This window comes from Gymnoscopelus braueri (assembly GCF_963280865.1).
Source record: "Gymnoscopelus braueri genome assembly, chromosome: 6".
Classification (NCBI taxonomy): Eukaryota; Metazoa; Chordata; class Actinopteri; order Myctophiformes; family Myctophidae; genus Gymnoscopelus; species Gymnoscopelus braueri.
The window spans coordinates 29,559,901-29,577,507 of NC_137607.1; the positions used below are offsets into that span (position 1 = coordinate 29,559,901).

The 17,607-nt window shown below is 48.5% G+C and overlaps 1 protein-coding gene across 1 annotated transcript in view; it reads left to right on the forward strand.

The window, feature by feature from the left end:
* Window positions 1–17,607, forward strand: part of gmds (GDP-mannose 4,6-dehydratase) — a 160,606-nt gene that overhangs the window by 56,141 nt on the left and 86,858 nt on the right. The window contains exon 7 of the mRNA XM_080431490.1: window positions 7,019–7,146. Within this exon, the coding sequence (XP_080287616.1) occupies window positions 7,019–7,146 (128 nt within the window). The remainder of the gene's footprint in view (window positions 1–7,018; window positions 7,147–17,607) is intronic.

Below are 17,607 nucleotides of genomic sequence, written 5' to 3' on the forward strand. Positions count from 1 at the left end.
ATTTCGATAATCTGAGACCGTACCTGAGTTTAATTTATAATTATTAGCTGTGTGTTGATGTAAGGCTTTACTGTAAATCAGTGCAGCTAGTGCGTGTGTGAGTGAGATACTCCATTCCCACCGCTGACCATCCAGCCCCCCCAGGCTGCGAGCAGGGTTAATCCCCTGGTTTATTTGGGGAAGCCCCTCTCCGTCCCTCCGACCAGAGAGCCCTCTCTGTGGTTCACACTCACCAGCATAGAATAATATACCGTCATGCTAGGAGAGAAAACTAGCTAGCATCGGGGAAGTAAGAACGTCACTGCCAAAGTCAACGCTACCCCTCAAACACACACGCATACACACATTAGTTTCAGCTTTCTGCTTGCGTTGAAGTTGAAACGAAAAGGTCAGATCGCACGGTAGATTAGTAAGAGGATATGTTTTGCTCATATTTGGGTGGTTATTTCCAAAAGGATATCTTTGAAGAGGAATTGCTTGGATAAGCACCCGACATCAACGGGGGATCCATGCCCCGACCCCCCCCGTACCTCTTAGAGCTCGTAACTCGGCACAGGGCGTGCCATTTTTGTGTTCCCATTCCTCGTCCTGTCAGTTTTCAGCAAGAGATAGCTCATTGAGTGCCAGCCTAAACATCAGGTGAACTGTGGCCAGGTGAAGAGGCTGAGTCTGACCCCGGAGTAGAAGGGCCGATGACAGAGCCCTCCTCTCCTCTGGCCCGTAGGTGTTATGAATGCGGGAGACGGGGGAGCCACGTACTGTACACCCCAAAGTGAAACAGAGTACTTTCTGTCACCACCCCCAACCAGTAGCTTCCAGATCCAACCAGAATCGATGTATTCATAGGGAGGCACATGGCAAGACATCAACTTACATAAATTAATTCCAGCAGAAATGGGTGATTTCTGCCGCCCTCCCTCTTACTTTATTTAGGGCTTTTGTGATTTCAGGGCCCCTGTACTGAGGCAGGTATAGGGGGACACCCATGTGTCCCACTTTGTGTCACATGATCCAAAGGTATCGTATCCACCTCCCAATCAAACCCTGCCCACGTTGTAGGTCGTTGGGCTTTCACCCTCACTCATCACCGTTGCCGCCTTCGCACCTGTGTTTGTTTTCACCCGTGTCACCACGGCAACTAAGAATGCAGCTGACTGAGCCGAAGCTCTTAGCGGTGCTAATTACACCGCAAGGTGAAAGCGCCTCACAGCCCTCCAGACCTCCAGACCCCCCACCCCCCACCCGAACTCCCCTGCCAAGCCCTGTCAGAGACACAGACCCTCAGACACAAACACCCCCAACGCCCCCCCCCCCCCCGGCTGGGGCATTTTCTTCTTCATTTGATTTCCAGAGTGCTGACTGACATTTCCAGGGAGTCTTATCTATGGGGAGTGACTGGTATCATGCCAGAAATTTATTTTTCTTTCTTTTCTCTTTTACAATCTCGTTTGCGTTTCATCTCGGGGTCGATCACATTGTCTCATTCCCCCCTCATGCGCCCTGTCATGCGCCGCTAACGGTGTCAATGTCAAGGGAGAGCTCAGGAGAGACATCGTCTCGCCGCCTCCCTCCTCACTAATCTCCACACCCTCTCGTCTTTCTCAAGCCCTCTTTGACACCTCCGCAAAGCCCCGCGGCCCTCCATCGGCATTCGTCGCATCGCACCATACTAAATAGAAGGAGTGACTCGTTTGTCCTTGTTTTTTCTCTCCCACACTCTACCTGCTCCTCCGTCTGTCTGTCTATCTCTCTCTCCCTCTCTCACATCAGTTCTAATCTCACCTACTCCACCTATTACGTTGCTTTTCTCTCGGCACCCTCCCTGACAGTTGAGTCAGCCCAGAGTGAGGGCAAGGCTGTCTTTTAAGTGTGAATAGACATTGTGCTGGCAGAGTGGGAGCGCCTGACCTCTGATGGATGAAACGCAAATACCCCCCCCCCTGTCTGTTGGAGCTCCACACATCACTTGGAATGGGAATTGCGCAATATAGCAGTGATGGCAGACACTGACAGGTCTTTGGGTCCGGGTGGAACTTTAACCAACCCCTCGCCCCCACCCAAGGAAGATTCATCAAAAAAACTGCCGGAGAATCACTCGGTGTTCCTACAAGTCATGGTATCACGGTCATAAGTCACGGTCTGATAACTAGAGTGCTAGAGAGAAGTGGCTGAAGTTGCTTAGACAGAAAAAGAGCCGCAAATTTATTCCTCGTATTAGAGTATGCTTTCATTTTTGGGGGTAAATGGGGCGATGCAGGGTCGGCCCAAATCCCTGGGCGTGCAGGGGCGGAGGTGCAAAGTGAAGGGGGCGTCTCTTACGTGGAATCTCACCACAAAAGCCTTTCATTTCAACCCCTCCACCCCCTCCACAACACCATTGCTCAAAGACAGAACAGGATTATGGGATTTGCAGTTCTGGGTGAATTCCAGAACAGGTGCGTAACCTCTGTTGATGAAACCTGTGTTTCCATGACATCTCTGCTGCTGTACAGCATTAAAAATCAAAAGTCTTGACCATTTTGGAATTTTTCCAATGTTGAGAGCGGGGCTACTTCAAAAAGAATTTCCCACGCATTAACTCCCATGTCATAGTGGAATAAACTTTGAAACATTTTGGAACATTCCAAGTGACAGCATTTATTTCTTTTGTTATATATTTTTAAGAAGAATGGTCAGCCCACATGCCTATTTTTAGTATCATATTAATCCATGCCAAAGTTTAGTCTGACTCTACATGAGAAGGGAATGGTTCATAACTCCCTCTACAAGGGAGGGCCTTATAACAGCTGGACATGGTAAGTATGGCAGCAGAAATGGAGACTTGACATAACACCATTCCTTTTTAGGGAGGTACTATTAGTTGCTAGTAGACGGTGAGATATAGTAGAGAAATATTTGGCATATTACATAGTGGAGACCAAGATTTACTTCAGCAAGTAAGCAATATTTCCAATATACTGTAGTGCACTAATCGACTGGACCATTAGGGGGAAAAAAAGACATGCATCTTCTTGCCTTCTATATTTAGAGTAGAGTTGAGTGAAATACACTACTTTTGAATCTTAACTCCTTGGAAATGTGTACTCACACACAAACACACACAGAGCAGTCAAATGGATGTATGGTTGGAGAGCTCAAATTTTCCCTGAGCTTTGAAGCCCACTTCTGTTCTCTCACACACAGACACACAGACACATATATGAGAACACAAACTCGGATACACAGAGTAATATATAGGTGTGTGAGTCAGAGACATCCTGAGGTCAGACTGAAGGCTGGGCCCGTCATGGTGTGTGAAGACAAACTTCATAAGTCACCCTACGTCCGTCAGCAGTGTGCCACTTAGAGCAACGCAGCCCAGAACACACTGGGCTACACTCTGTGAGTTAAATTAACGGTACAGATTTTCCTGGGTACCCTCCCGCAGTCCCCTCCATGAACCCCCCCTCCCCCCCAAGGCCCCCCCGAGTCCCCAACCACCCAGACACCCCCCTGGTCCTGTCTGGGTCCACATGCCTCTCCACTGACATGGCCCAGTGGACTGGCTCTGGCCAGAAAGGACAGCCCCACCCCCTCCTCTCCCCATCCTCAGGTCCAGCTGTGCCAATGCAAGCCGGTGTGTGTGCTACGTTTTTCCTGTCCCTTTCCCTGGCCAAAGAAATGAAATGGAATTGGGGGGGGAGAAACGGTTGAGTGAGAATGAGTGAGAGGGGGGAGAGAGAGAAAGGGAATGAGTGTCAGTTTCTGGCACGGCTTTTGCTGTCTGCTCGGTTTTCACGGCCCGTGGTTTTATTGGACTTTCCGCGGGGCCGCGGGCGAGGTTAAACGGCCACCGCCGGCCCCGCTTGGGCCCTAAACCTCCCGTTAGCTCCCCCCACCCCAAATGCCCTCCCCCCCACCCTCCTCCCCTGGCTGTCCTGCGGTACCGCTGCCAGTAAAGGAAACACATTAACACCCGGGCCAGTAACAGTGAAGGCTTTGTGCAGCGGGCGCAGGGCAGGCTGCTCCATTAAGGTGCAGTACGCGCTCTGCTCCGCACACCAATTAGGCCAAGCGGGGACCAGAGCCACTCTAAACAGAGGTGTGAGCTTTACTGGGGTAGCACAGGTGTGTGTATGTGTGTGTGTGTGTGTGTGTGTGTGTGTGTGTGTGTGTGTGTGTGTGTGTGTGTGTGTGTGTGTGTGTGTGTGTGTGGACTTTATTACTGATTGGGGTTCGTTCTATGTTATACTGTATCCCCGTGTCCCCATAACAGCCAGCTCGGCAGAGTTTTGACAACCTGTGTTTAACCTGCAAAACCTCGAGTTTGGCTTGGAGAGGGGGGGGGGCTCATATGGGAACCATGCCATGCCATTTACTGTTGTTACCATCCTGGCATCCTGTTACATGCCAAAGCCAGGCATCGACATGTGAGAAGTGTGTGTGTGTGTAAAAGCATAGTGGCCACTAGTGATGAGCGGGTCGACCCGTAACCCGCGGGTCAACCCGCGGCGCGGGTGGGTCGAGTTAGGATTTCAGAGGCAATTATGCGGGCTGAGGGTGAGCGGGTCAGCCGCTCTCCACGAAAAAAAAAAAAAAAAACCCTATTTTGACCAACATGCTTGTTTATTCAGCCCATGACAATGTTGTGCTACTGTAGACATTTAAAGGGACTTTGGGTACTTAAAAGAGCGCTATATAATATATATATATATTCCCACCGCGGGTCGCGGGGCGGGTTGAGCCATAGATTTATATATGGGTTCGCGGGGCGGGTTGAGGCGGGTCGCGTTCCGTCGCGGGTTGGGGCGGGGCGGGTCATGAAAAAACCCGACCCGCACATCACTAGTGGCCACACACACACACACACACACACACACACACACACACACACACACACACACACACACACACACACACACACACACACACACACACACACACACACACACTTCTGCCCATCGCTGAGAGTGACAGAATGCTGTAAGACAGGTATGAAACATTCCGCACCTGGTGATGCGATAAGAGCCCATTTTAGCTGAAATGTCTTGAGCGAGAAGCTGACAATCACTGATGCATCAGCGGCAGATGAATAATAGATGGTTAACATTTGACTGCAGCTAGCAGCGGGGCTAGTACTTGCCAGAACAGATAATGACCTGCCAGGTTAGAGAGAGGCCCCAGGGCCCTGATGAGAGGATCATGCAGAGACAAGACTGGGGGGGGGGGGGGCTTTCCAACGACAATTTATCTACGCTTCATAGATCTATGCTATTTCCTCATTAATGTGTCAATGACACAAATTGTGCATACACTTGGATAATAGACGGCCTTTTCTGATTTCCCTGGATAACGAGAGAAAAGGGCTTATTGTAAGCCTTTTGTAAGCGATGGCAGGACCCACCATCGAAAGTCCAAGCCAAACACGTAGTTTCTCAAACGCGTCAACAAAGCGGCGTTGACACGGGTGCTGCGTGACCCCGCAAAACCAACACACCGCCCGCGCTGTATTTCCTCGAGTAAGCGTGTCTAACTTTCTCAGGTCTGTTTTCGCTCAGCCTGCCCAGGGGCTGTCGCTTTTATATGAAATAATTGCTACAAATTTCGGTGCATTCGCATGATTGGGTTCATGGGATTTTCCTGCATCTAAATCGGGGCTCTGCTACATGTCAGGACGCAGTGATACAGTGTCGAGACAGCCCCCGTGCAATTATGGCCAGGGGACGGATGCGGAGGGGGAAGAGAACCCCGCCACATTCACCTCGGGGGGGCTTGATGAGCTTAAAGTGGCCTGTAGAAGCTCCAGCACTTTAGAGGGTCACATAAGGTTATGGCAGGCATATATATAAGCTGTTGTGTGGGCTCTTGATATCCCACTTTTTGATTTCTATAAGCTATCCTTTGAAATGACAGTTTTATTAAATTTTCGGCAGTTTGGTGCTTTCCAAGAGGTGGGCATGGCATGGACCCCGAGCCATGGTTGCAACCCGCAAGCTCTAATAAGCTGTTTCACTTCAGCCGACGCCATTATTAGACGTGACACCCTAATATTTGGTGTTGATATCCATCTGTATAATGCTGTGTTTTGGTTGGAGGCTTGGAGGGTTTAGTTCCAGAGCTCTCTGCTGCGTCTCTCCCTTCCCTCCCTGCAGTGGGGAACAGAGAGAACACGACACCAAGCCTCTGTGTTCCGCCAAACACCCAAAGCCGCTCTCATCCTGGCTAGCGGCACAGAAAAAGTCATTAGGAGCTCATTTGTTTTTGCCACAGATAATATCTCCACGTGTGTCGGCTCACAGAAGAGACGAAGAAGATAGAGAAAATGAATTGCTTACAGGGCGGTCGGACTGGCCTGGCCCACACTGCGGTGTTCCTGGACCGGACACGCCGCAACCAGCCGAGCTGGGGTGGTCCGCCTTGATGCGCTGGGCCTGTTTGGTTCCGCGCTGTGTTTTTTCTGCGGAGCTTCCCTGGTTTTTGGTGCTTAGAGATTTGGCTTGGCGCCCAGCCCAGGGTTGAGACCGAAATGGTGAATTAAGGGGGGGGGAATGATAAAAGTGTAGGAAGGTTTCTTAAAGAGATTTGACGGTTGAGACGTGAGGTGGAAACATATTGCTCTGATTCGTGGCAGCTTCTGGGCTTTTTTGCATTAGCTTGGATGGTGATGATACAGGAGGTTTGGTTGAAAGCATAGGGCTTTCAGTAGTAGTGTTCAGTTGGTGGTGGAGAGGGCACGGAGGCAGGGTGTGGTCAGCTGACAAAGGGTTTGATTGATTGATTGACATTTTTATTAGGCAAAATAATGTAAAACAACACAGTTACATTTATAATACTTTTGTCTAAAAGGTCCGACCAAAAAAGTCCTTGCGTTCTTGTTTCCGTTGGGGTCCTTGAATAGTACTAGGGTAGTACTAGGGGTTGGTACTGGTAGGCATGTCATACTCTTCACCCTATACCTAACCACTATTGTTGTGTGTGTACACCTGTCTGAATCCCTATTATATTTGTTGATCATGATTTCACATTTCTGTCTTTGCAGGAGCCAACTTTGTCACCCGTAAGATTAGCCGTTCAGTCGCGAAGATTCACCTAGGCCAGCTGGAGAGCTTCAGTCTGGGCAACCTGGACTCCAAGAGAGACTGGGGCCACGCCAAGGACTATGTTGAGGTAAAGAGCTGAGAAGCACACACACACATACTGTATATACATAAAGGCACACTCTCACACAATATTGTACCTGCACACATGGTTAAGCTTCACCACACATATACACAAGCTCATAAACGGAAGGTACAGTAAACGCACGTACAGTCCGCGCACCGCTTTGGAGTTGAACAGAGTTCAGACGTGCGTGTACCCTGCGGCATTGGGGGGTGGGGTATGTTTTCCCAGATCATTTGAGGCCGCAATATGTGATCTGCATGAAGCCTGCTATGATTCTCTGCCAAGAAAGAAACAGAGGGAGAGAGAAAGGAGAAAGGGGAAGGGGAGGGGACGGGAGAGGGCCACATGCTGTGAGGCCACAGACTGCACTCTAGTTTCCCACAACTCACCAATGTCCCAGATCCCCTCCAAAACTCAGACCCCCCCCCCCATGTCCTCCGGCGTCCACCCCTCCCACCCCCTAAAGAAATCGCCCGCAGAAGAAAAGAGAGATATTAAGGGAATGCCGGCTCCTGGGGAATGATGACAGAAATACGGTGTTTGTGTTCATGTAATGGTGCCAGCAGCAAGCAGAGGAAGAACTGGGGAGATGAAACGATCAGAGGGTTCGCCACGTCCAGGAGCAGACGGGGCCCTCGGTATGCAAGTGTTTTGTGTGTGCGCGCGCACGGATGGCTACGCACGCATGTCAATCAGCGTGCGATCGCGCATGTGACAACTATAAACGCAAAAGCGCGCGCGCTTTATGCACATAGTCGCGAAGATGAAAGACTCTGCGGGTTGCCATGTCGGACAGCGGCAGTCCCTGTTATTATTAGGGGGGTGTGGGGCATAGGGGTGAGTACTGTAGGTTGTTGGCGGGGCGGTGGGGGAGATTGCAGTGCGGGAGGTCACTGCCGTCAGAGGCATGCGGTGACGAGCCGCCCTCACGCTGTTAAGGTGGGGTACAGACACTGCGTCAGTACTCACCAGATCCAGGCCCATCGTAGATCAGTCATATACCCCCACCCCTCTCCCCTCTCCTAACCACAGAGGATAACAGCACTCTGTCCTTTGTCCAGACTGTTTGTTCAGGAAGTAGAGCAGCAGCAAGTCTCTCTTTAACTCTCCACCCTCGGCTAGAGGGTTAGAAATACGGTCACGTTGAAAGGCCTCACCGCAGCAGGATGCTGTTGTATAAAGTAATGTCCGGGTATGAATATATTTCTCAGTTGACAGATGAAGGTACTGATTTATGATGTTGTGAAGCCCTGGTGAAATAAAATATTAAGATAAAACAAAAAGAAAGTAGCATTAAGTTAACGGAGCTCTCGTTTGGGAGATGGTGCTGATGGTGTAGTTGCCTCTGTCTAGCATCGTGTGTATGTGTGTCTGAGCAGGCACGTGTATATGTGCACATCTTATCACTGTTTATATGGGCACATAGGGTCTGCCTCTGCATTTGATGAGAACAGTATGTTGGTCGGTGTATGTTTGAGTGTGTGGCCGATTAAGTCTAGTCTGTGCATCTGCAAGTGTGTGTGTGTGTGTGTGTGTGTGTGTGTGTGTGTGTGTGTGTGTGTGTGTGCATGCATGCATGCATGCGCCTGTCCAGGACACCGTGGCTTGAGACGCTCCAGGTTTCCTGTGGGAACGTTGACATTCCAGGCCTGGTGAATCAGGCACCTCCTCGCCTCGCAAAGCGTCTCCAGTTTCGGAAAAGAGAGCAGAGATTTTCGGGAAGTCAAACAGAAGCCGAGATGCTGCGAGGGGGAAAACTGAGGCAGTGGCTGGCGGGGAGGGAGGGGTGGCAGACGGGGATGGGGGGGGAACAGAAGCAGTGTTTGTGGGGACGTTTATGCATTATACATAAATGAGCCATCTCCCCGCTTCTGGAAGCTTAACTCCACCCCACCTGGACATCAAACACATTCACCATGTCTCTCTCTCTCTCTCTCACACACACTTTCTCAGCCTCTGTTGGCCTCTCTCTCTGCCCATCTTCTTTGGTTAAGTTATATGCATATTTTTTTGTTTTGCTGCCGTCAGCAGGATGTTGCCATGACAAAACCAAACAATGGGCCATTTGTAAACAGAACCATGTGTGTGCACATTATTCTTTCTCTGCCCATCTCTCTCTCCCCATGTCTCTCTCTCTCTCTCTCTCTCTCTCCCCCTGTCTCTCTCTCTCTCTCCCCCTGTCTCTCTCTCTCTCTCTCCCCGTCTCCCTCTCTGCCCCTGCCCAGGACAGAGAAATTGGTGGTAATTGGCTGTGGATGGATTGCGGGTGGCAGTAGGGGCTGTGTGCTGTGTGTCTGCTCTAACAACGTCTGAAGGCGTGTGGCCGGCTGGGCTGGGCTGGGCGTCCTCCCCACTTGGGTATCGGATGTCAGGGGCCCAGAGCAGACCAGAGACTAGCAGAGCAAAAGCAAGAGCACATCCAGCAATGTGTATGCTCTCAATGGGGCCCTTTATTATGCCATTATGGGAGCTGAGCACTTTTGCTTTTCACTGGGGGGCTTTGGTGGGAGATCGTACAAAGTTCTGGTTCTGGAGTTGGCAGTGGATCGGTGAAGCGGCTGTCGGGGGCGAGGCCTCTGACGTCTGATCAGTGGAAGATGAATGGTTGTACTCACTCATCTTGGAAGTGCAGGCCTTCGCCTCTCTCCTTCCCTCCTTCCTAGACCCTAACCTGAGATGGGCAGTGCCCCCACCTGGAGTTGGCCCACAGTGGGTACAGCTGTTCAGAGGGGGGCCTCACCAGACCCTGGCCCCTCTCCACCAATCCATCCACCCTCCCACCCCTCCTGGCTGCAGAGACGGCCATTTCCTGTGCGTAGAACAGTCAGGAGCAGGCCTGGTGGTTTGGCTCTCTCTCGCCTTTCTCTGTCTCACTCTTTCAGTCTCTCTTTTTCTCTCCCTCACTCTCTCTGTCACTCTCTCTCATACTCTGTGCTGCCTCGCTTACTTCTGAGAATGTTTCTCCTGCATAATATGCCTGCGTGTCTGTCTATCTGTTCTATCTCTCTCTCCATTTCTCTTTCTCTCTCTCTCTCCGTTTCCCAACTCTTGATACCGTTGAGTTGACTAGACCTACAGTACACTTCACCAGATTGTCCTGTTCATTCCCTGTCGGACACTCATCTGGCAGAGCGGTCGCCACCCAGTTACCAGATCTTTCCCCCTCTGACATGTAATAACTGGCTCTCATTACCCCCCCACCCCCCCTCCGGGCCCCCGGGAGGCAGGCGTTGCTGCCCTCGCTGCTGCAACGCTGGCTGGAGTGTGAAACCGTTGCCAGATGAGATGATGGAGCGGACCCACACTTGTCACAGCTCACCGCACACACACACACACACACACACACACACACACACACAGTCACAGTTCCCCGCAATTCTGCAGGACAACTCGGCAATCCTACTCCAATATTTATATTCAAAATATAATTAGCTGTGAAATTTCGCTCCTTGATAGGTTTTCCCAAGTGTGCTTGTGCGTGCATATGTGTGCTTGCTATAGCTGTCTAGTTCCAGGCATTGTGTCTGTATGCAGTGTGTGTGTGTGTGTGTGTGTGTGTGTGTGTGTGTGTGTGTGTGTGTGTTTGCCACAGTGTGGCAGTAGCTGTCTCATTGCAGTGATCGTGCGGAGGCAGTAAGGTGACAGGACAGACCCCTGGTGGTGTCGTTTTTCACCTTCTTTATTTTTCTTATCCCCCTTTTTTTTTCGTCCGCTGCAGCTGCCTCCCTGCACTGTAATGGTTACAGATGAGGCTAATTAGCCAATCACAGCGCAGATCAGGCCCAATCACGAATGATTGATGAGAGCGGTTGGCCATTCATCACGCCGACTCTGCCCGCGAGGTGACAGAAGTGTGTGTGTGTGTGGGGTGGTTAGAAGAGTGGGTACAGTACCCCAATGTATTTACACTTGAGACGTTTAGCCAACGCTCTCATCCAGACCAACTTCACAGTGAGTCAGCAGGTTTGCTGTCTTACCCAGTAAAACTTGGACTGGCCACTGGTCTGTTGATGGATGCATTGGTTGTTGTGGCTGACTGAACCTGTCATATTTGCGTTGGCTGTCAATGAACACATTGGCTTTTAAACCCATCGCACTCCAGCCAGGGGACTGCTATCTTGAAGCGCTAGACCACCTTGCCACAAAACGTCCCCTGCGTGTTAACACCTCTCTTTACCCACCAGTCTGCTCCTGCCACAACCTAGAGGGCGCTATACCATCACTGTCCGTGCAGTGTGAGGAAGACTGAAATCACTGAATTACATTACAGCTAACTGCGTGTGTGTGTGTGTGTGTGTGTGCGTGTGTGTGTGTGTGTGTGTGTGTGTGTGTTGGCGTGTGGAGTGAGCGTGCCCCTGCTCAATGTAGGCAAGGTCTCTCTGTAATCCAGTGATTCAGGGGGGCACTGTAAATACCTTTGCTTTGACTGTAAGGTTTTAATGAACACAGCTGGAGTGGTAAAGACAGAAACGTAAGCTAACAGGGCAGTGTTGGGTTTCATTTCCAGAACCTCCTCAAGTGGACTTACTGCCCGACCCAGAACCACCACTCAAGCCCCCACCTCTGCCCTAATGTACCCTAGCATTACAATGCCAAAGTGTATGATGTCAGAGTGTGTGTGTGTGTGTGTGTGTGTGTGTGTGTGTGTGTTGGGGGGGGGGGGGGGTGGCAGCATATGGAGAGTTGAGTTACTGTCATTGCTCGTGTTGTCTTGGCATCCCACACAAGCAGGGTGAATAAACGGCTGCAGCTGTGTGTGTGTGTGTGCGTTTGCATTTGCAGAGAGGGTTTTGGGGCGTTAATTGCAGGTGTAACTTAATCCCTGCCCTTAGCAGCAGCTCAATAAACTGAGGTCTGCCCCCTGTGGCTCAGAGTAGTAAAACTACACTGAACCCCCAACCCTATCCTACACACTCACACACGTTGACACAACACACGCACGCACACAAGAAAGATTCAGCACATTTCGAGGAGCACATGCATTTAAAGAGGTTGATGGCACCTAATGAGAGTAATTAATTTTCCTTATTTTACATAGCGATAATCTATCTGATCCCTAATTGTGTGAAGGGATTAATTAGCTGACATACCCTTGAACTTGTACTTTGTATCGTCTGGTCACTGGCTGTGTGTGTGTGTGTGTGTGTGTGTGTGTGTGTGTGTGTGTGTGTGTGTCTCAGCTTACTTGGGTAATTGTTTGAGGAGGAGTTGCACAGGGACCTTGTGTGCAATTCTTTTTTTGTCTCTTTTAACTCTCTCAGTGCCAATGAATTTTTTTTTTTATTGCGAACCATGCCAACTTTTTTTTTTTTTTTTTCAAAGTAAAAAAAAAGTGCTTAGGAAGCGAGATACAGCCTTTTTCAGTTATAGGTTAAACAAAGAGTGGATGGAGCTGCAAATCTTCAGATAATGATATCTTGGGTTCTGAACACTTTAAAAAAAAAAAAAAATCGTTCTGGCACTGAGGGTATAACCCTAAAACTCGGGATAACTCGGGGTCTGGCACTGAGAGAGTTAATAGAATTTCCCCACATTTTTGTTAGGGTTTTGTATTTAATATCAATTTGCTTTTTATATTAAATCATTGAGCATTTACAAGTTTTAACATTTCATAATGTTCAATGGGATTGGATTTGCGTCAATGTACTCTTGTGGGACATAGAACAAAGACTGGGTTTCTGCTGGTAAACAAGTAAATATTCAAAACGTCTGAACATCAGAAATGTGGGACTAATGCTGCGTAGAGACAGAGAGAGCATGAACTCTTGTCCAGTTAAGATTGAGGGTTTTTCCCACTGCTGAGCTATTTCACTGCAGTTACCGTGGCAAGGCAGGGGCTATGGTTAGGTTATGTGACTGTGTGTGTGTTTGCACACATGTGTGTGTGTGTCTATGTGTAGCTTTACAGACAGAAACCTGACCCTAGATGTGTCCTCATGTCTGCCCTGAGATTTGGAGTTGCACTCGTAAACCATAAACACGCTAAAATGATTTTCTTCTTTTCTTTCTTTCTTTCTTTTACTCCGATTTATAAAGTGCTTTTTCTATAAATGTATTTCTTTCTTTCTTTCAACTCTGATTTATATAGCGCTTTTTCTATCATTTTTCTTTTCTTTCTTTCTTTCTTTCTTTCTTTCCCTCTTTCTCTCTTTCTCTCTCCCCTCTTTCTCTCTCTCTCCCTTCTAATCCTGTCAGGAGTTGGCAGTACAGTGCAGGGTGATTGGCCGAGGGACCGGGAGTTGAGCTGTAATTGGCTGGGAATCTGATAACATGTGATTGGGTGTCAGAGGCTGTTGGCTGCTAGTTGCTGACTGGGTGATAGACAGGCCAGCAGCAGAGCAGACTCAGCAGGTCAGCAGAGACAGAGTGATAGCAGGGCTGATGGAGGCTAGACGCCGCACAGTGGTTTACATTTATTCTCAACCTGGGTTTTGGAGTTCCGTCAAAGCAGTGGTTTTCAAAATGATTGTGGCCAAGGCACACCACAATGGGCAAGTCAAACGCCACAATTTATTGCATCATGACACATTGTGACCTCGTAGATCTAATTATAATATATTTAATATATTATATATTTTTTCATGGTATAGATTTTGCGCACATTTGCCTCTTAAGTTAGTGCACACAAAGTAAATAAATAATCAATAAAAATTAAAACCTTGTTACAAAATCCCACACCTGGACTTGTCTCATGGCACACTAATGTGCCTTGGTGGCACTCTGTTTGGGAACCACTGGTTTAAAGAATATGGGAAACATTCGATTTCTTTAATCCAGATGCAGAAGCTAATTCATGCTTAAAGGAGAAGTTCACCCAAAAAATGACTTATTTTCTATCAATTGCACACCCCATGAAGCCTTGAATTCATGGATTTATTTTTGTTTTTGTGGCATTCCTAAGCCAATAATTTGATGACCGGGTGTGTATCCGGTAGGAGACACACATAATCTACTTTGTGTCTCCTACCAGATACATTAGCCGGTCATCAAATTATTGGCTTAGGAATGCCACAAAAACAAAAATAAATCCATGGATTCAAGGCTTCATGGGGTGTGCAATTGATAGAAAATAAGTCATTTATTGGGTGAACTCCTCCTTTAAGTCACCATGTATAATACGGTATTCAATATTTATGTAGTTGTTTTTCGGGTTCACAAGTCAAAATCATTATGAACCACTATATTATGAGATTAAATCCTCTCCTGGATGGATGCCCGGTTAGGATTTTCTATTTATTTATGTGTTGCTTTTATTCAGACCGGACAGTGTTGAGCAACAGGAAATTTAGGACAGATCCTTGCCAGAATCAGACCAGCGATTTTGTGATTATGTGGTTGACATACCGTCAGCTACTCGCTACGCGTCCCGGTTGGATGCTTCACCTACTGCTGCTAGTGTCTGGTCTTTGAACTTCTAATGTAATTTTGACATTGGACTCAATGCGACTTGAGCACCACTTTGATCGCGGCAGAGACGCACACAAGTTGTTTTGGGTTCTGAGACGCGGTGATAGTCTAAACAATACAAGCAGATCTCACCATCGACAGTTCATTGGCTGCTTTCTAGACACAGATATTGGAAACAAATAGGCATGCCAAAGGCTTTTATGTGTGTGCGTATATACTGTAGTAAGAGCAGGAATATACGTCACTTATATCTTTGACTGTCTTTCCTTTCTAATACCTGATTTATACTTGGTTGCACGCTCCACTTTTATACTGCAACATTTGGCAATATAGTTCATGTACCTTTTCATGCCATTAAAGCATATTAAACTGAAAACGGAATTGAAGTTGATAGAGAGAGAGAGAGACTGTGTGTGTGTGTGTGTGTGTGTGTGTGTGTGTGTGTGTGTGTGTGTGTGTGTGTGTGTGTGCCTGTGCGCGCCGCCTGTGTGCTGAGCAATGCAGGCCTATGCAGGCAGCTGGCAGTGTGTCTCAGACTGACAGGCCCTAAGCTCTCCCCTGCTGGGTTGAGGATGGAAGCAGATGCTGCCCTTCTCCTTCTACCGCTCTGTTTTTCTCTCTTTGCTCTCTGCCTTGTGTAACCGGAATCCTCAGCTTTCACATTGACCTGGCAGGATACTCTGGCCCCCCACCCCCTAAGTCACATACACAGCGCGCGCGCACACACACACACACACACACACACACACACACACACACACACACACACACACACACACACACACACACACACACACACACACACACACACACACACACACACACACACACTCTCATAGACAGACTGGTGGACAGAGACTAACACACTAGCAGACAAAGGGACAGAAAATGGTAAAAAGAAATAGACAGATGCAGGCTCCCCGGTGGCTCACCTGGGGATACACATACTGTACCACATAAAGGCTATAGTCCTTCCCCAGCTGGGCCGGGTTAGAATCCAACCCCAGGCTCCTTGCTGCATGTCATCCCCCCTCTCTCTCACTCACACCTTTCCTGTCACTCTCTCACTGTCACTGTCAAAAATAAAGCAGAAAAATAAACGTGACCGATGGACACACAGACGGACAGGTAAACAGAGAGAGAAGTGAATACATGGACACAGATAGACGTACAAATTTACCAACATCAAAACGCACCCCAAAATAGAGGCTGCTGCTTAAAGCTCTGTTGACGTGTTTTTATTTATGTGTTGCTTCGTTGTGTAGTCTCAGCCCTAGGGCTGAGCAATATATCTATGTTATATCGTGATATTAGACTAGATGCCATCTGGAATTTTGTCATACTAGAGGTTCGGGACCCTCACACCTACGTCGCACCACTGATCTGACTGATATGCCTATATATGGAGATCTCTGTATCTGTCAGTCCTTGTCCCTTTAATGCCCATATATGGAGAGCTCTGTATCTGTCAGTCCTTGTCCTTTTTATGTCCATATATGGAGATCTCTGTATCTGTCAGTCCTTGTCCCTTTAATGCCCATATATGGAGAGCTCTGTATCTGTCAGTACTTGTCCTTTTTATGTCCATATATGGAGAGCTCAGTATCTGTCAGTCCTTGTCCCTTTTATGTCCATATATGGAGATCTCTGTATCTGTCAGTCCTTGTCCCTTTTATGCCCATACAGTATATGGAGATCCCTGATGTCATCAGTATATGCCCATATATGGGCATATAGCTCCTTATATGGTTATGGCCGAGTCATGGTGACATGAGACGTCGGAAGTCTGCCCGCCGGCCCTCCTCCCTTAAGCCAATTTATTATGCAATAAGTGTTTATCTTTTCCTGGTTTTAATCAGTTAAACACTATTTTATACTTTCAAAAGTGTTCAAAAAATATTACAAAATAGCTTGTCCTTATTAACTTCTCTGCAAAAGAAGCTATCGCCACAATAAGATATTATCGTCACAAACTTGACATCGAGGTGTTTGGAAAGAAAATATTGTGATATTTGATTTTGTCCATATCGCCCAGTCCTACTCGGCACCAGTACTATTCTCTCCCATTGATCTCTGTGTCTCTTCTTGTGAGAACCAGGTGCAAAGAGGTACACGGGTCAGTTCCAGTGGAGGCTCAGCCTCACGTTGTCCTGCGGTTAAGCCTCCGTTTGATGTTGTCTCCACAGAGCTTGGTGGTAGGTGGTGGTGGTGGGGGGGGGGGAGTGGCGGGTGTGGGGTCAAATCCCACACAAGCAGCATCGGAGAGTTACCTCCCACCTGGACAGAACGGGGGGGGGGGGGGGGGGTGATGGATGGGATGATGGGCCGGTCTCAGAGGGGGGTGCTCAGTATCCTGCTGTGGGTGGGGCAGGGGGCTGAGGGGGGGTGGGGTTCGAGGTAACGAGTAGGGGTTGGATGTGCGTTATTATCCGTGCACGTGAGAGAGCAACAGTGGGGACCCACAGCTGGTCTGTGATGTGATTGGGAAGCACAAGTGTGAGAGCTGCCCCCAAATGCAGTAATCCCCTCCTCGCGCGTATGCCATTTTTATATATTTCTTAAGAGGCCTTTAGATTGATGTCGCGACAATCTAGGAGCTATTTAGAATGAGTTAGGGAGTGTGTGTGAAGCGTGTTTTGTTTTTTGGTCCAAGAGACAGGGGTGGGTGAGGGGGGGTCTTGTTTTAATTGTCTGAGGAGTCTGGCCAACTCTTTGGGACTGGAATGTGAGTGACCTCCCTTCAACACTCCCTCGCTTTCTCTCTCTCTCTCTGCATCGCTCTCATTGCATCTCTCGCTCTCTTTCTGTGCATCTCTCTCTCGCATTATCTCTTTGTGCATCTCTCTCTCTGTCTATGCATATCTCTCGCTCTCTCTTTCTCTTTCTCTTTCTCTATCTCTCTCTCTCTCTCTCTGTATATCTCAGACACAGCTAGTGACTCGTGGGAAGATCCTCTCTCCAGACTGCAGAGTGTCGGGCCAAATATCACAAGGGTCCAACCTCATTCTCAGCTTTCGCTTGTCTCTCTCTCTCTCTCACACACACACACACACACAC